General features: G+C 34.5%; 4 protein-coding genes, 1 long non-coding RNA gene and 1 pseudogene across 6 annotated transcripts; 3 read left to right on the top strand and 3 right to left on the bottom strand.

The window, feature by feature from the left end:
* Positions 1 to 1,097: 1,097 nt before the first annotated feature.
* Positions 1,098 to 3,102, top strand: LOC120217125 (urease-like). Its single transcript, XM_039214339.1, has 4 exons — positions 1,098 to 1,158; positions 2,029 to 2,102; positions 2,399 to 2,444; positions 2,967 to 3,102. Exons 1-4 carry the CDS (start codon positions 1,108 to 1,110, stop codon positions 3,018 to 3,020), a joined length of 225 nt encoding a protein of 74 aa, XP_039070270.1. The 5' UTR covers positions 1,098 to 1,107; the 3' UTR covers positions 3,021 to 3,102.
* A 512-nt stretch (positions 3,103 to 3,614) lies between these two features.
* Positions 3,615 to 4,998, top strand: LOC120217136. Its single transcript, XR_005525126.1, has 2 exons — positions 3,615 to 3,900; positions 4,403 to 4,998. It is a non-coding gene; the product is annotated as an uncharacterized LOC120217136 (long non-coding RNA).
* Positions 4,999 to 5,205: 207 nt separating this feature from the next.
* Positions 5,206 to 5,962, bottom strand: LOC120217150 (mediator of RNA polymerase II transcription subunit 28-like; the record flags this gene model as incomplete). Its single annotated transcript, XM_039214359.1, has 3 exons — positions 5,206 to 5,371; positions 5,463 to 5,575; positions 5,863 to 5,962. Coding segments are annotated over 3 exons (348 nt in total), but the record flags the coding sequence as incomplete, so codon positions are not given.
* A 741-nt stretch (positions 5,963 to 6,703) lies between these two features.
* On the bottom strand, positions 6,704 to 9,289 carry LOC120217206 (annotated as a pseudogene).
* Positions 9,290 to 11,018: 1,729 nt separating this feature from the next.
* Positions 11,019 to 13,655, bottom strand: LOC120217216 (sulfoquinovosyl transferase SQD2-like). 2 transcript variants are annotated; one of them, XM_039214421.1, is made up of 11 exons: positions 13,448 to 13,655; positions 13,216 to 13,282; positions 12,895 to 12,965; positions 12,644 to 12,761; positions 12,452 to 12,525; positions 12,314 to 12,369; positions 12,139 to 12,222; positions 11,966 to 12,053; positions 11,814 to 11,891; positions 11,680 to 11,736; positions 11,019 to 11,609 (listed from the first exon to the last, which is right to left on the bottom strand). In XM_039214421.1, exons 1-11 carry the CDS (start codon positions 13,555 to 13,557, stop codon positions 11,117 to 11,119), a joined length of 1,296 nt encoding a protein of 431 aa, XP_039070352.1. In that variant the 5' UTR covers positions 13,558 to 13,655; the 3' UTR covers positions 11,019 to 11,116. The 2 variants fall into 2 exon arrangements, with proteins under 2 accessions (XP_039070352.1, XP_039070346.1); XM_039214415.1 differs by having other exon boundaries at positions 12,895 to 13,020; positions 13,448 to 13,466.
* Positions 13,656 to 17,284: 3,629 nt separating this feature from the next.
* LOC120217158 lies at positions 17,285 to 17,686 on the top strand. The gene has a single exon (XM_039214368.1). It carries the CDS (start codon positions 17,285 to 17,287, stop codon positions 17,684 to 17,686), a length of 402 nt encoding a protein of 133 aa, XP_039070299.1.
* The last annotated feature ends 594 nt before the right edge of the window (positions 17,687 to 18,280 follow it).

Below are 18,280 nucleotides of genomic sequence, written 5' to 3' on the forward strand. Positions count from 1 at the left end.
TTGGGCAGACAAAGATAACCTTTTTAGCATTTTAATACAAGGCTCAAAACAAGTGCCTTTAAGCTTTCACGACTTGGCTAAAATTTTGTCGATCTGCAAAAGCAAATAATAAAGCGTATTTAACTTGTAGTGTTTATATATATATTGGGATTCATCCTTCTTGAATTTTATTTAATACTTTAATTTGATTTGAGCTGCAACTTTGAAAACATATTCTAGTCGTACACATGGTTTTGGAGGGTGGGTCTCATAACAAAAATTTTCTGCATATTGCAAAGACTTGAACTTGAGACAATGCTTAAACAATATCAAACTGTTTATCACTTGAATCAACCCATGTTAATTAATTAATGAATTATAAAAGTATAAAGTATTGCGATAACTGATAACATTAATTAATCGAATGATTAATGGTATTTATATTATCCAGCTTGATGTGGATTGGAATCTCAACATTTACCTTGATTAATTAAAGTAAGAGTAAATTATAAAATTCGTCAAACAAGTTTACTTTTATTGTAGAATTTATAATTTATCCTTAAAAGCAAAAATGTATACAAGGAAAGAATAAAAGCAAAAGCAAAGCTGAAAACTTAAGGTCCCGTTTGGTTCACGGTATATTTATTTCCTGGGAGGAATGTTGTTTTCCCGGATGAATATACCCATGTTTGGATAGACTATATTACCAAGTGCCAGGAAAAAATTAATACAAACAGGAATTTTTTTTACTTCATTCCCGGGAATGTTTATCCCTCCTCTCCCTTAGGTATTTACTCATTCCCGTCCCCGTTGTCTAAAATAGCCTTCTCCCCTCCCCTTCGTTCTGCTGAAATTTTCTTCTTCTTCGATTTAGTTTAGATATTTGCTTCTGGCGTTCATATTTCAGTTTTTATTTTCGACATATTTCTTGGTTATGAAAGAACCCAGAGTGGTGCACCGCTTATCCTTCACTTCTGGGCTTCTTGGTGTGAGGCTTCAAAGCAAATGGACAAAGTCTTTTCCCATCTCTCCATTGATTTTCCCAACGCTCACTACCATAGGGTTCCTCTTCTATTCCCTTTTTAAGCTTCATAATGCAGGGTTCCTTGCCCAAAAGCGCCCTGACTAATGGGCTTAGGCACAAGTTATACTGAAGCCGTTGCTCTCATTGCCACTCAGGTGATTCCTACACTCTGCGATTTTGTGTATAATGTATATATATGGCAATGTCAATTTGTTATCCAGACTTGGGATAAGTGTTGGATACTGGTATATATTTGATTCCTAATTTGTTATCCGAACTTGGGATGGGTGTTGGATACAGGTATTAGTATATGTTTGATAAGGGTATGTTCAAACCAAGTGTTTTCTTATATATGAAATATCATGCCCTCATACTCATGTTCGGGTATGTGTTTGACATAGATGTCGGACACAAGTTCTTCAGGAAAACTGAAGAGTCTAGATATACTAGGAATGATTGAAATTTGTGGATATTGTATGCTGATTATGCGAGTTTTTCCAACCTGATGATTTATTGCCCGATTCTGTTGAGTTTTTCCATGAACGGGTCTATTTGTGTATTTTTTTTAATTATGTGTGTTTTTATGCAATTGGTATTCTCATGCTTCAGGATATCCAATTTCATTGTTTCTTAGTAGCTATGTTATTTAAACACAGATGTGAGTGTCAAGTTATGATTTTTTTGCAACATGTGTACGTTCAATTTGTTCTAATATTTTCTTGTATTTTAGGATCTTTGGAGGATCATATTCTATACACATCCAGATAAGTGTCTGATATATTTCCCAAATACATATACTTCAAGAAAAAATGAAGAGCCAAAGCCATACATCTTCGTAAAGCGGAGTAGATAATTTAGGATTTTGTTCGAAATTGTTCATAAATAGAGTTATTGGTTTTCAGAGCTAAGTCAATCACATGCCTGTAATTTGCTGTGTACCAGTTTTCCCTTTTTGATTTTTTCTTAAAGAAGTTTAAGGAAAATCCGAAGTTCACATCCCTTTTGATATGTTTTTTCCACCATAGATTCTCGAGTTTGTTCGTGATGGTGACAAGAGTGTGGCTGAATTGATGGACGTTGGCAAACAACTTTTGGGAAGGTATGCAACCAGTTTGCTTGGATTCTTCATTTCTCTTGAACTATTGGTGTCCAATACTACTATCTGATACATTCTGAGACATGGATATGGAGATGCAATCCTAAAATGACATTTCAAATACATGGAAAAAACTAGAAAGACTTAAATATACATGTGTGGGACACATACCCGAATCCAACACTCGCTTCGATATCTGAGTAACATAAGCATCGACAATGTTTTGCTTTGAACACATGATATATATATATATATTATTTTGTAGAAACGAATAGTAATTTCAATTGATGTATAAACAGGAGGCAGGTTTTTTCATCGGTGCCATATTTATTGGATTCTGTTCAGGTAACTATGCTTTAAATAATCATAAATGGAATTGATTTTTCCTTTTGCAATTCTCATGTTTTATATCCTAAGTGTTATGTTTTTTTAATCTTCATTTTTGTGGAAGTAATCAGGTCCCAAACATTGTTGTGGAGATCTGACCTCTAAGGATCATTCAAATACTTGTAAAGACTTTAAAAAAACTAATCATGTCATGTCAGTGCAGGATAAGGGTATATATTCGACACGGATATGGTTAGACTTTTCCTGAAAATTTTCATATATTTGGAGGTCATATCCTCATTCATGTGTTGGACATGAGTGTTGTTATGGACACATTAAGAAACATAAAGAATTGGAGCAATACATGCCTGAAGAGCCATTGTTCCAGATTTTTCTTGGCTCATATTGTGAACTCTTTTTTTCTGTCAAAATCAACAATGCAGATTTAGTATATTATGCAGATTAGTTAGAACTTGGAACTGGTCCAGCTTGTGAATATGAAGTATCCCAGTGGGAACTAAAAAAATATTGATAATGCAGTGCCTTCTAATGAGGAACCCGAAATGGATGATAAAACTGTTCCCGATGAAGTGATCCCAAAAGGTGGGACGATTACACTTAATTCCGGGAGGAGAGCAGTAAGCCTCAGAGTCACTAACAGTGGAGATAGGCCGGTTCAGGTGTTGCAAACTCTCTTCTTTTATTCATATTTTTTTCTTGTTTAGAGTTTGATCAATTCCACACCAGTTTCAGTTCAGTCTATATTATTAGGATTTGAGTGCAAGTGTTAGATAGGGATAATGGTTAGGTTTTTATATATTAATAGGATGTAAGCGTGTGTTAGGTCTTGATATGATTAGATTTTTCTAAGTTTTTCTAGAGAATCCCTGGAGGTCATATCTCCGTATCCATATGTTGAAAATGAGCATTTCAAGACGAATGTTGGGTGCCAACAGCATAGCTTTCGGTACCACTATATCTATGTGTACGTAGCTATGTAACTTGGACACGTGTGTGAGTGTTGGATACGAGTATGTGCATGTTCATATTTTTTCCAAGAGTTTTTCGTTTATTTTGTCTTCATATCCATATCCGAAAATGTGTCTGACATGTGTTGGACACGGTCTTAGTAACATAGGTACAGAGAATTGACCTACAATATAACTAACCAATAAACTTCGGTTAATTTTTTCCAAGGAAGAATTGAAAGATCTCTGTGCTAACCCTTTAACATTTTTTCAGGTAGGAAACCATTATCACTTATCGAGGTAAACCCTGACTTGAATTTCGATCGAAGTAAAGCATTAGGCATGCGGCTAAATATACCAGCGGGAACAGCTTAAAGATTTGAGGTCGAGCGAGCATTTTAACCTTCATCTGTTGATAAGCTTGTTGTTTGATCATTGATTAAGTCAATTAACGGTTATTCATTGATCATGTTGTGGGTGTTGGTTATGTATATGTGTCGACACAGGTACGTTCAGTATTTACTATGTTTTTCCATATATTTAGAGCTAGTGACCATTGAATATATATATTCACACTGAAGTTGATTTAATCCATGAATGTATATGTTTGAATGCTAGTTGCTAAGTCAATCCAATTACTTGATTACTTGTTTTCTTGCAGAATATAATCATTAGCTGCTTGTTATTGCATTTGACAATCCTAGGCTAAGAGTATTTCACTGAACACACACATGAAGATTTTCTCTTTTTAGATTCATTCAATCATTTCCCTCAAAATGTAGAGAAGTGAATTTAACTAAACTTGCCCAGGAACACATTTTTCCAACTTAAATAAAGGCAATAAATATTCATATTGATAAGGCTGGACTATCCAATTGTGTGGATGTTCTTCCTTTAATATCGCCCTTTGATAATTTGCTTGAAGTCTAGGTTTGGTTAATATTCGATTTTTCTATTTAAACACTCTTGAAAGATAAATAAGGTTGGCCATTTGATTGTTTCTGTCAGGATGGTATGATTTTTGATAAATTGGAGGGTGCAGATCCTTCCAGTCTCGCCAAAAAAGTTGCCAAGGTTACTGGGCTTATTAACCCTGGAGAAGCTGCTGCTCCTGCTAGTCTTGGGATGGCTGCCGGCCCCACCGTCCTTGAGACGGTCCAAGATTTGGCAAAGGTAAATGGTTCATCCCAGACAGGAAATCAAGTGCAAACTGGTCTCGACGACAAACTTAAAAAACGCTTACATCCTTTTCTTTTCCTTGATTTCATTTTTTTTCTCGAGTGATGATTGCAGAGTTGAAGAAGTCGTTGCACGTTGTGTTCTCACAATTCGGAAAGATACTGGATGTGTTAGCATTGAAGACGCTGAAACACAAAGGTCAAGATTGGGTTATTTTCGAGGATGTTAGCTCCGCTACCAATGCTCTTAGGCGAATGCAGGGCTTTCCCTTTTATGACAAGGAGATGGTATATGTATTTTTGCAATTGGTTTCTTGTTTCTGTCATTGATGGAGACTGCAACAAGTTTCCAAGCTCCGCTTTTAATATGTCAAAATTGTTTTTCCTTGTTTCTGTCTATGAATTATTATTAAATTCTCTATGTTTTAACATTTGTTGCGATACTAATCAGGTTAAGTAAGTATGAATCAAATGACTAAATTTAGTATATAAAGAGATTGTATTAATTGTACTTTTTTTCAGTTACACAAGCAGCAAATATAATGCAATTGTCACTATCAAACAATAACACAACTGGTTGTGAAGCTAGACCCTAGGTTGGATCAATCTCAAACGAACTATAATCCAAGAGATTAGCATATCATTAATGCTTAATTCTACTCGGCTATACTCTCTCCAATTCAGTATTATGTTTAACCAGTTGGTCACTCAAATCCTTTCTCCATCCTTGGATCAGTCTCTCCTGATTCTTGATGATCTCGGACTTCATTTTCAATTCTTCTTCCACTGTTGCAATCTCCTGTTAGAACAAGAAACAAGTTAAATTGAGCTTCTTTGGAGTGGCTTAATCATACACCGCAATCATCTACAATAAAAGTTGTTGGGTTTACTTTTCTGAGCATTTCAGCTTTGGTTGGTTGATCCTCACGTTGCAAGCCAAGGAAGTATAACTGAAACTTCTTGGCAGCCTCCATGAAATCTCTAGCATGCCTCTCCACATCAACTATGGCAATTGCAAATAAAAACACCATTTTAGAACACAAGGATTTGATCCAAAAAGCTTATATTAACTAAATTTATCTGAACTTTCTGGGTACTACGTTAGTAAGTTAATGCATTCATTCAAGTACATCTATCTGATTCTGAACAATGATAAAATATGGAACCAAACATCAGAATAAGAACAAGTATCAAAAGACTATCACAGAAGGAACATGACAGATCATCTATATATATATATATATAAATGGAAATGCTTTGGGAATTAAGGAGAGGGTGAGAGCTACTGACTCTGATGAGAAGGGTGGGGAGAACGATCAATAGCTTGAAGCTCCTTGGAGGGCAAGCATGACAACAAAGTCGTCTCCAACGCAACCACAATGTAAACATTAATATATTTTTACCATAAATTATGTAAAATTTAATATTAATTAAAATTAAAATAATACATGATATATTTAAATACTCAAATAATATATTATCAACAGATAAAATTTTTATATAAATAATTTTTATTTAAATATTTAGAATTTTACTTGTTAAAAATATAGAACAAGGACAATTTGGTAAAATATACATTCCATTAATCTTTTATTCCTTCAACCAAACACGGTAATCTTACATTCCTGCCAAACCAACCAAACACAGTAATATAATATTCTCAGTAATCCTATTCCCTGGTAATCTTTTATTCCCACCGGTAATCTTACATTCCGTGAACCAAACGCACCCTAAGGGTATATGAGCTTTGCTACAAAGATGCTTTTGCATTTTTATTCTCCTTTATTTCAATCATTAATTTTCACATCTTTCTCTTGCCAAGCAGACGAGTTAATGGAAAACGAACTGAATAAATCACAAAATAAGAATATAGTAATTTACGATAAAAATTTTAGATGAAAAAAATTTAAAGATATATGTTAAGAATATTTATTATGATCGATAAAAATATTATAAGAGACATGAAAAACATTCTAATTATATATATAAAAGTGTATGAACATTAAACCTTAAACAGTAAACTTGTATGGTCTTGGGAGTAATATCATTTTGTAAGATTTGAAAGATGTTTTGGGATATGATGTTGGAAGTAATGTAAGTGTTTGATTTGTACTGCAGCTGACATAATTTGTAAATAAAATGAATAAGGAGACGAAATGCATGACAAACAAATCCAGTACAACATATCACTTGATTTAAGATTATTGGAAGGACAATGAAAGAAATTCAAAAGGGAATAAAAAGTATATATCAGTGGAGGTGATGCATTGCTTGCAACTATTTTTCACAGCATGCTATCAGCTAGAGACGGCAATCTGCGGAAGAAATTGCTTGGGAATCTGGGATGGCGGAGCCAGAATAAGCCTGCAACCAGAGCTATTATCTTAAATGGTGTCACATACAGTGTCAGTGATGCAACTAGGCAAAATACAACGAATAGGCTGGTTGCCCTGGGGTCTCTCCAACTGAGTAGAGCCAGAAATCTCTCACCCTGAGTTGGCATGTCTCCCACCACTGTCTGGATTCTTCCTGCCACACTTCTAAGCCTGTCATATCTCATCCTCACAACATCCTGAGGTTTCGATGTTGGGAAAGTATCGAACTCTTCGTTGAGTTCGTCGGGGTTAACTACTTCGGCCCATGAAAGGTTGGTATCCATGTGAGGAGGATGCCTCGCCCGGTATCGGTAATTCCAAATCCCGATGAGAAACATGTATAGGAACATGGTGGGGAGGATTAATTCAGGGTAGCATATCAATATGAAAAACAGAAAATGTACTAGAATTGTAGTGACAGGGTTCTTCCAGTAGCAAACCTCACCAAGCCACTTGCTTATGGCAATCAAACCAGAAAAAAGTGACACAATTTTGAAGAAATTAGCTTTGCTTCTTCTCATGCTCCACATGTGGGAATCCACGTCCAACATATACTCCACGACCTCTTTCCGAAGTGGCGGTTCAGCTTGTCCGAGCCTCACCGCAACAATCCTGATATCTTAGGCTATCTAACTGGTTCACAGTGAAAGGATGCAAGTAATGCATTTTTGGAAGCAAGGGCTGCCAATAGAGGTAGATCATATTAGCAAGAGAGAGGCATGTGAATCGAACTGCTAGCTGAAGCTCCCCCATTTTCTTCAATCCGGATGGTTGTAGAACGAGAAGAGGGTACGAGTGCGTATAAATCTAATCTGTTTCGAGTGTTGATAGTTGAATTCTTACCTTCCCGATTCGAGAATCGTTTTTACCTCCACTTCCTGAAGCTGGTTTCTCACTTCCACCCAAGTGGCAGTTGTCAAAAACTCCCAATGTGATAACCGTGCAAGGATCGTAGACCTCCCAAGTATATTGCTCATTCCATTTAAGATTGAAGCTTTCGATTATAGTTCGAGTCCTCACCCATTTCTGCCCGTATTTTGCCACACAATAAGCATATGTGGTTCCTTTACCGTCTTTGGTTTTCATCGGTTGATGACCTTGAGCACTTAAGATGCCCACTTCCAGGATTGCGATCGGGTTCTTCCAAAGCTGCCTAGCAGTTGGCCTTTGGTCACTTATATACATGGTTGATTCATCCAGCACATGGTAATCTCCTTCAAGGCAGACTCTAAGGTGAATCCTAGTTGAAAATTTGAGTTCATGCCTCTTGTCACCCTCCAGCGCACCGAATCCGAACTTTTCGAGATTGAACCATTTCGAATGAACAACCCGATGATCCAACCGTCTCTCGAAGATGTTAAGGGGCAAGATTAACCTCCCTATAACTTCATCTTTTGCATCAGACACCTTATTTTCAACTGTTAGATACAGTTTTTCCTCGAAAGGCTCGGCTGCTACTAATATCAAATCTTCATTCCACATGGGATTTATATTCTTCTCGGGACATAACTTGGTTTTGAGTATTTGATTTCCAACTTGAGCCTTAACGAAAGCCTGTGGTAATTGGCTTTTATCATGTGGCTCAAGATCCTAAGCTTCAATAACGTTTACTCTAAGGTACCATAGCTTCGGGGAGGCGTAAACCTTCAATCGGATATTGAAAACACCCTCTCCTTGAACAGAGCTAGCATCTGTATGTCATGTTTCCTGAAATGCTTCATCAGCTTGTGTTCCCATCCAGACTGCAAGCATAACCTCGCCTTTCACCTTGCTCTCGCCTCGACGGTCTTCTAACCGATACCATTGCGGTTCTAAAGGGCTATCAGGTGGAACCCTTGCAGGCACTTCATTCATGTCGAAGATCACCCTCCCTATGTAATCGTCTCTACCAACCATCTCTCTGTCTCTAATAAACACCTCTAGGACCGAAGACTGAATCTTGTCCTTGGAGAATGCAAACACTTGGTGCCATTCCGGGTTCGGTTTCTTCTCGAAATGCTGTGTTTTCCCTTTATAATTCCCCAGCTTCACTTCGACGTAAGGATCGATGGTTCCGGTAACCGGATTAGTAGGCAGATCTTTGGCTTTAACAACCCTTACGTAAAGGTAAACATTTGTTCAACAAGGTCATATGTGCTTGTTGCACTTTCACTGCTAATCCAACCACCTCCGCCGCGGATTCCGCCATGGGGCCATCGTTCCCCTAGCTGCGGCTTCGTGTCCTTCAATTTGAACTCTTCTTTCTGGTTAGCAGCAGCCGTAGAACTCATTGGCTACAGGCTTTCAAACTCACCACTTGAAAGAAAATTTTGGTTGGCGAGCAAGATGAAAAACACTTGTTTTTCTAATTGGAGTTGTTCATATTCGTCTCTCATGGATTGACTTGTATCCAAAAACAAATGGATTCTTATCTTCCCAAGAACGTTTCTTTTCCTTTTCTCTTCAGATATCAATCGTTTAATTGTTCTGGATTTTTATTCCTCTTTTCCTTTTTCTCTTTGGCAGAAAGCAAAAATATATATGAAAAAAAGAATAAAAAAAAATGGCAGAAAGCTTAAGGGTATATGACCTTTGGTACAGAGATGCTTTTGCATTTTTATTCTCCTTCTTTATTCCATTCTTTAAGTTCCACTGGCATCTTCTGTTAGTGCTTAGCTGGTGAATTTCTGAATTTCGCAAAACCTTTTTCTGCAAAGCCAACCACAACCCTATTTATATTAAACCCTAAAGTTTCCAACTCTGTTATCACCATGCATGCATAGTTTAGGGTGACAAATTCCATGGTTTCTGCCAACATAATTTCTAACTTTTTTAAAAGTTAGTAGAAGCACATAACTTCCGACAATTTTCTACTCTTTATATTAAACAACTTAAGCGGTTAAAACGATAATTATTATTTCATTTATTGTAAAATGGTTAAGAATCTTTTGAACCTCTCTCTCTCTCTCTCTCTATATATATATATATATATAATGCATACTGTATATAATTATAGAAAACTGTTTAAATTGGAATAAAATAGTATCATAACATTATGAATATTTAAAATTATATTTAAACATAAATTCTAATAGCTCAACTTGACGAATTGTATATTTTTAAAATAAAGTTAGAGTTATAAATAAGATCTGTCAATTCAAATAATTCAATTTTTTGACTCGACTCGATCAAATGTTCGCTCTTAATCACAATTTCTTATATTTGCATATCTTAAGTGAATCTAAATGCGCAAACAGAGGCCAAGTGCTTAAGGGAGCTGAGGGGATTTGATTGAAAATTAGAATAAAGTAGCCAAAGTTCTTTCCCTGTGCAACTTACAGGAAAAAGAAATGATCCTCTTGAATATCGTCGAACGCCAGCTTCTAAACTCCAGAACAAACACACAGCTATTAGGGTTCTGTTGACTTTTTTTTGAATAATTTAAGTTTTATTTTATAATTAGACTAGAATTTAATTTTTTCGAGTCAAATCAATTTTAAAATATTATGATCCAGTTCAAATTGAGTCAAATTAAAAAATTCAGTTTTTTTAGTTGAGTTGAATTTTGCTTACCTATAATTATGACTAAAAGGTTTTGCTTTAGGGTGTCTTGCACAATCAAAGGTGTTGGACTTAATAGACCTCTAATTTTGAGTTTGGGCTGATCCACTTCTTGGTACACCACTTTTCTTAAAGTCATTTTAGATGTAAATTATTAATTGACTAATTATCAATATAAGTTATTGACGTGATATTTTTATATGTATTAAATTTTTGATGTGACACATATCATATCACTTAACGTGATGACAAGATACCCAAGGTGATGACAGGAATTATGCTATATTATTTAAAGAGATAACATCTCATGTTTATGTTAGTAATTAAACACTTGTAAAAAAATATTTCGTAAATAATTGAAACTGTTTTATTAGAAATTAGAATATTAAAAATTAAAGTACTTTAAAAAGATAGAAACAAAAGGTTGATGCTAATTTTGATATTATATATTTAAAGTTCAGGTTTCATACAATACAACCATTCTATTTTATTCCAAGATTTCCATAGTCTACAACATACATACAACATACAAGGCCCTCTTTGAAGCCTTGAACAAGTTCTGCAATCCCCTGTAAACATGCTAAATTCCTTCAAATTCTACCCAGCAAACCTAACATAATACATCCAAATCACCTCGACTTGATTTCATGGGACGGGAAAAGGCGTCCGGCAAGCCACTGCATAGGTCCGGTTAGCTCCGCTCGCTTCTTCCGCCAGAACATAATGGCATCGTTGTACTGCTCGTTGCGTATCGTCTCCGTGGCTGCTTTCCAATCGTACTTCTCCATTTCCTCACGTGCAGCTCGGCCAATGGCTTCTCTCAGCTCCTTGTGTAACATGGGCACCAGTTTGCTCATGCAGTCATCGATATCACCGGGAGCGAAGAGAAAGCCAGATTTTCCCTCCTGGTCTGCAGGAATTATATCCGGGATTCCTCCTGCACGAGCACCTACCACAGGGATTCCTGAAGACATGGCCTCCAAAACGACCAGTCCGAGCGTCTCCGATTCCGAAGGCATCACAAACACATCACCACTTGCATATGCCTGAGAGAGCTCTTCCCCTTGTATCATCCCTGTAAAAACTGCAGGCATGCCTGTGAACAATTTCTCTAGCTCTCCCCTGCAAAGAAATGCATCACATTTTTGCCTGATTCATTTAATACAATATACACATATTCATTGAGATTTACCTGTACGGTCCATCCCCAATAAAAGCAATTCTTGCTCCTGGAAGCCTGTCCATAACACTGTACAATCATAGATTCACGAATGATTATAAAGGAAGATATCAGCAACAATGTTTCATGCAATTCATAAATGGTACCTTTTGAGGAAATCTAAGCTCTTCTCGACTCCGAAACGTCCAACATGGATTATCAATGGTTTCTCCGGTTCACCGTTGCTGTATAAAGCATTATGAGAAACATTACTACACTGCAACTGAGAAGAGAGGAAGAATATAAAGATCAAGCAGACCTCAATCTTAATCGCATTTCGTGAGAGCGATACCGAGGGTGGAAGCTTTGTGAATCGACACCCTTGTTCCATAGACGAATCCTATTAGCTGGAAGTATTGACAAATGAGAAGCAGGGTCAGTGTAGGACATACAAGAACAAATAAAGCACAAGATGATAATGAATACATTTACCTGCAGTTACCTTTTCTGCTTGGAGATCTCTAGCAATTGCAGCTGACGGAACCAGTGTGAGATCGGCTGCTCTATGAAGAAATTCTAATAGGAAAGTGCAGGAAAAACTGTCAATGGCTCAAACTTTGGGATGAAAATTGACTAAAAAGGAGGGAAAAGAAAACGTCTTACGTACTTAATACCCACCACATAGGTTTCACCAACCAACTAAATGTGTACCTTGGGATATACCTGTAGAATGAAAGAGAAGTAGCAAATAGTTAGAGTGAGCATGAAGGATTCAACAGGTGAAACAAAGTAGAATCAAACTCACACTGGTACATGTGTGTGGTAAGACATCACGATGGGAACCGATAGTAGTTTCGCGATAGCAAGAGCACCGAAAACCTGAAATGCAGTTAGTATGAATCAGGATTGTGTCTCCTACCACTCAATAACATTTCGATCTCGAGACAAAATTGGAATCATCTCTCAATAGCTCACATAGCAACAATTAGAAATGTACCATAATCCCAGGTGAAGAGGCATGTATTATATCAGGCTTAAACTGTGAAACTGCTGAAATTATTCTTGGACTAAGTGCCAAGGAAAGGGGCACATTCTGATACCAAGGACAGGGGAAGCTGCAATGAGGAGGAGGAAGAAAAATTATACAAAAGAAAAGGCTTTAAATCATTAATTCCCGATTATAGAACAACGAAACTAACTAGATTTCTGCAAACTATAACTTGAATCTGGTTGATTACAGTAACTAACCTTCTTGATCCAATCAACTGCGCCCCATAGAACTCCGACGGAACCCCTTCGTGTGTCGTTACAACCATTACCTATTACGACCAATACCATTACTTTTAGTTCATCATTTCACAACATTTCTTCAAACTAAATAGTAAACTGAGAATGAAGCTCCTACAACATTACTACTGCCATCAGAAATTACTCCAATCAAATCACAAGGTACTGAAATCAACTCAATCTTCTTAATTTTCAGTGGGAATGTAGGGATTAAAGGTACTGCCATAAACTAATTTAGCTGACCAATTAGTTAGCATAACATCAGAAATATAATGAGCATACCTCATCTCCCATTTCCCTTAAATATCTTATAAAATTCTGGAATCTGTTTTTATACCCAGACACATATCTGCAAAATGAATGGAGAAAGAAAATGAAATCTGTGACTGCCACGTTTTGACATGGTAAGAGGAGAACAGAAGGAGTGTACCACTCAATCACTAACAAAACCATTAGCAGCAAATTAAATACGGAAAGGAATTGGTGTCTTCAAGCAATGGGGGAGAGAACTCACGAGAAAGGAGAAGGCTCAATGAAAAGAGCAATACGACGAGGCCTGGAACCATTCTCAGGATCAATCAAAGGAGCCTCTATATCGTCTCCTCTCACCTCTGTGGTAGTCATTGTCACACGCTCTAAACAACAACAGCTAAACTTCAATCTCTCAGACTCTGGAAACCGACTTCTTTTACAAATCAGGCCAAAGGGTATCGATGAAAAAGAAGAAAAAGGCAAAGTTTTGACAGAAATGTGAGTGCATAATGTAAAAGCAGAAGAATGGTAATTGCATGAAAGGTAGGCAAAGAGTGGAGGAGAGAGAGAAGGCTTTATAGAGAGAGAATAACATGTACCGGTTGTTTATAAATTACAGCGGGAGGGGTCGGGTTGGAACGTTGAACAATCAAAAGGGTAGACTTCTTTTTGATGAATTAAAAATGGAATAGAAGATTCGGTAAAGGAATTTTTAAGGGCTTATGGAATATATTCTATCAAAGCTGAGACTGAAAGGAATATAAGAGGGAAGCTCATTGAGCATGTGCTTATTGTTAGAATAGAAATGGTATTTGCAAGTGTATTATTCAAATTCAAAGGTTTTTTCCCCTCGCTCAAATTGTTAGTGAAGCACGAAACTATTGATATTTTTTAAAGTTTTGAATTTGAGTATCAAGAATATAAGCGTTTAGTATTAAATGATTAAGAGTTATTTTTGATACTATCTCGTACTTATTCTAGATTAATCAAAAGAATTTAAGACCTTTAAATGAGTGAAAATAGATGGCTAAGACTGACTTATTGTTTATATTTTGTCATTTCCTATTGTTAATTTCTATTATCTACTTTTATTCATCTAACGGTTTTAAATATATATAAATTTAAAAAAAAATATATATTGTGTAATAGGATTATATATATATATATATATATATATATATATATATAGTACGACGTGCTTAAGCTACGTTCAAATCTTCAATCTATTTTTTAATTTATAATAATAAAAATGTAAAATGGACCCATTTTTCGGTATTTGATTGGGGACATGTGATCAACATGGTTACTGTCCCTTTTCGTAATACACAATCCTCTTTGGTTGTAATTAATTTTTTAAAAATTGAATTTAGGAAAATGAATTACTAGAATTTAAATTTTGAAAAATGAATTATATTTTTAGAAATTTTTTTTGAAAAATGTTTTCCGTAAAATGAATTATATTTTTTTGGAAAATATTTTATGATGTTTAAATCCTTTTTTTCCATTAGTTGATTAATTTTTTAAAAATTATTTATTATAAATATTAAATACAATAAATAATATTATTTATCATAAAACGCAATATTATAATTTTTTAAAATATTAAAATAATTTATTTATTATTAAATATTATTTTTAAAATTTTATTAATAAAAATATTAATATTGATATATTTTATTGAAATAAAAATATTATAAATTATATTAATTATTTATTAATGTAATAGTGTTATATTATATTTTAAAAATATTAATTAGTATATTTTAAATATCTTTATTAAAATATTATTAGATTATTATATTAATATTAAATAATATTATTCATTATTAAATATTAAATAATTTATTATATATTATTAAAATAAAATTATAATATCTTATATTATATTATTATAATATAATTGATTATTTTATTATAATATTAAAATTATAATATTATATTATTATAATTATTAATAAATATATTTTAAATATTGTAATAATTAATATTTTGATTAAAATGATATTAAAATATTTTATTAATATTAAATTCATAAAATAAAATTATTCTGAGTATTTATTCTTTGAAGTGAAAAGTTCGGCAGAAAACAAAAAGGAAATTCTGTTGATCAAGAAAATGTTTTACGTTGATCAATCAGTTTTCATTCAACCAAACACTGGAAACCATTTTCTGAAAAACGAATTACGTGAAATAAACACGAGAAAACATTTTTCGAAAAACGAATTACTTGAAACAAACACTGAATTTCAAGAAAAACCAATTCAGTAATTCATTTTACGGCAAACAAACAGACCCTAATTTCACAAGTAAAAAAGATGTGAACCACATGATCTGCAAGTACGAAGTATAGCTACTGTTTGGACACCAAATTTTAAACACCACACAATGACACAAAACATATCTAAGGTGTCTTCACTCACCACCATACCCCCCTCAAATGCTGAAGCACCACTCAGTACCATTACAATAATGCAGTACCACAAAACACTTTAAACCATCCCCTCCACAACATTTATCACATGTCATCCTCTTGGACCATATTTCAAATTAAACTTTCTCAGTCTCTTCAATACCGCGAAATCGACAAACAGCACTCATTGTACCTTTAGTGAAAGCATTTCGTGGGGTTTCAAGATGATTCTTAGAAAAATAATCCCATAAAATGATGTCGTTTTAAGTCTTTTAGGTATCAAAATAGTTACATTAAAATGATATCGTTTTGGTGTAACGAGCATCGTCATGTCTCGTCTCATTATTGATTTAACAGTTTAAATATTAGTAGACTTATCAGTAACTAATACATAGCAAAATGAGAAATTCATCCCTTAACAAGTGAATGAATATGAAAGTTGTTAAAATGAGAGTAAACATATAACACATGACTAATCTCTTCTCCAAATGAGTTCCACGATAGAATGTCAGTTTAGTTAATATACCTTGAGATACCGGTAAATACTCTAGAAAAATGATTTAATATTTTTCATAAAAGTTGGTTAATTCTTCACACTTAAATAGATATGTAATTTCATTAACTCTATCTCAATATAAATTATCCGAATTATGACTATGGAATTGTTAAAAACATTTAATAAGCTCAATCTCTCAAATTTAAATTTAATGAATTCATCAAATTACTCTCAGATTATCCAAAACTTGAGATATAAATTCATTAAGAGCAAAAACTTCATCAAGTACTTCTCAATAAGATCAAGCAACCTCTGGACTAATCCTGTTTCCGGAACAGATTCAAGATCAAATGGCCAACAAAAGCAAAAGTAGGTCATGACAACACCGCAAAAGCAACGCTGATTTCGAGTGCTTTTCTCCTTTAATTGTGTTTTCCTTGTTAGTTGCTGCTACTCTTTTCTTTATTCTTTTGACCAAACCCTGCAAAAAAGAAAACTTCTTTTCATATTACCTAGCTTCAATTTCTTCTATGCACCTAGCGTTCTTTGTATTTGAACCCTAATTATAGACAAACACTGGCGTATGATTTTGTATTTGATGGTGAGTTTTGGGTACAATTAGTGTGAAGAATTGAAGATAAACAGCCAATCTTAATTTATACATTCAAACATGGCAAGTGCATGGCTCATGCACGTATCACTAATCCTCTGTCGAAAACTGGAGTTACTCACTTTAGTTTCTATTTCTTTTATAAGTATTTTAGTCCATAACATTTAGGTTTTTGATTAAAATGTTATATGTTGGATGAAAATAATTAATTGACTAATGATCGATATATATTATTGACTTGACCATGTCAGTAACATGTGTTGACTATTAATTAATAGTTTTTATATAATAAGGACCATTTTAATAAAAAAAATAAAATATTGAAGATTAAATTATTTTTAAAAAATAGAAATCAAAATCATCGTTCCAACAAACCTCGAGAGTAATTTTGAAATTATGTTTTAGTGAGAATGTTCTACAGTCAACATTTTCTTTTACCTTTTCAGTTTTTTTGACTGTTCACAATATTCATCAATAAATACCCTCATAAAACCTCACCAACTGCCCCTTCTTCCTTGTTCATATATCAGAGCTCTTCTCTTATTCCTCCAAAATTTCTTCTGTTTCTTTCCCGATCTTCTGAATGCCGAGAAGAACGAACAAGCAGGTGAGTTTCGATATCGACGGAAGTCCAACAATGTTACTGAAACAAGGGGGCAGTGGCAATGGCAGAACAAGATCGGGTCCTAGAAAAAGGGTGGTTGTTGGGATTTTCATGTTTGGGCTCGTCAAGAGCTCGAGATTTTTACCAGCAAAAGGACTATTGAGGCGTGTCGGAGCTAAAGTTGCGAGTGCTTTTCGTTTCGAGTCCATCATACGAAGGAGCTCTTCGTATAAGGTTTCTTCTTCGAATCTACATAGGTCACGATCACTGGTGGAATCTATCGACTCCCATCGCGCCGAGGCTATAGAAGATTGCATTGAGTTCTTGAATTCTTCTTCATCTTTGTTGCGATCAAACTCGGTTTCTGCTTGTTCTTGCTAGAATTGTTATCCATATATGTAAATATGAAGGAAAGCAAAAGGGATTCAATTTGCATAGCAGTGTAGAAAAATACATGCAAATACTAAACAAAAGCCCAAATCCATAACATATATCTATTTTAAATTTTAGGGTGTGAATCTTGAAAAGGAAAAACTGGATTTGTTCCGTAGAACATTGGAGGACAAACATCTATAAGAATCTTCAAATCTAACCCTCTGCTGATAATAAATTAAAGAATAAAATTTGATTTTCAAAAATTAATTTGATAATTTTTTCAGTAATTACTTTTTTATTCAGTTGCGAATGAGCTTACATGAATGAACGCTTTTGTTATTCTTTTACAAGCTGATAAGAGCACATGAAGCTTTAATTGGGAGAGAAGGCAAAGATGGTTATAAAGGGTATACTTCGCAAGTTCTTTAATTTTTATCATAGGATTTTCTACTTGAAAATGTAGAAAAATTAAGAAATGTAAATGTAGAATGCCAGCCATTTAGGAGCTTTCAGTTTTTACCAATATAACAAAGAAAATGAAAACAGTGATGTTTTAAATCTAGGGGAAAACTCAAATGATCGATTCAATACAATGTATAA

Source organism: Hibiscus syriacus, unplaced genomic scaffold, assembly GCF_006381635.1.
Source record: "Hibiscus syriacus cultivar Baekdansim isolate YM2019G1 unplaced genomic scaffold, ASM638163v2 tig00000767_pilon, whole genome shotgun sequence".
Classification (NCBI taxonomy): Eukaryota; Viridiplantae; Streptophyta; class Magnoliopsida; order Malvales; family Malvaceae; genus Hibiscus; species Hibiscus syriacus.

What these genes read in the sequence shown, in the direction of transcription:
- LOC120217158 (XM_039214368.1), top strand. Translation starts at nt 17,285, where the DNA reads ATGCCGAGAAGAACGAACAAGCAGGTGAGTTTCGATATCGACGGAAGT.
- LOC120217125 (XM_039214339.1), top strand. Translation starts at nt 1,108, where the DNA reads ATGGGCTTAGGCACAAGTTATACTGAAGCCGTTGCTCTCATTGCCACT. An exon ending in GGCAAACAACTTTTGGGAAG is followed by an intron (nt 2,103 to 2,398) that starts GTATGCAACCAG and finishes ATGTATAAACAG; the next exon opens with GAGGCAGGTTTTTTCATCGG. An exon ending in ATTTATTGGATTCTGTTCAG is followed by an intron (nt 2,445 to 2,966) that starts GTAACTATGCTT and finishes TTGATAATGCAG; the next exon opens with TGCCTTCTAATGAGGAACCC.
- LOC120217216 (XM_039214421.1), bottom strand. Translation starts at nt 13,557, where the DNA reads ATGACTACCACAGAGGTGAGAGGAGACGATATAGAGGCTCCTTTGATT. An exon ending in ACCTATGTGGTGGGTATTAA is followed by an intron (nt 12,223 to 12,313) that starts GTACGTAAGACG and finishes CTTTCCTATTAG; the next exon opens with AATTTCTTCATAGAGCAGCC. An exon ending in AGCAGAAAAGGTAACTGCAG is followed by an intron (nt 12,054 to 12,138) that starts GTAAATGTATTC and finishes CAATACTTCCAG; the next exon opens with CTAATAGGATTCGTCTATGG.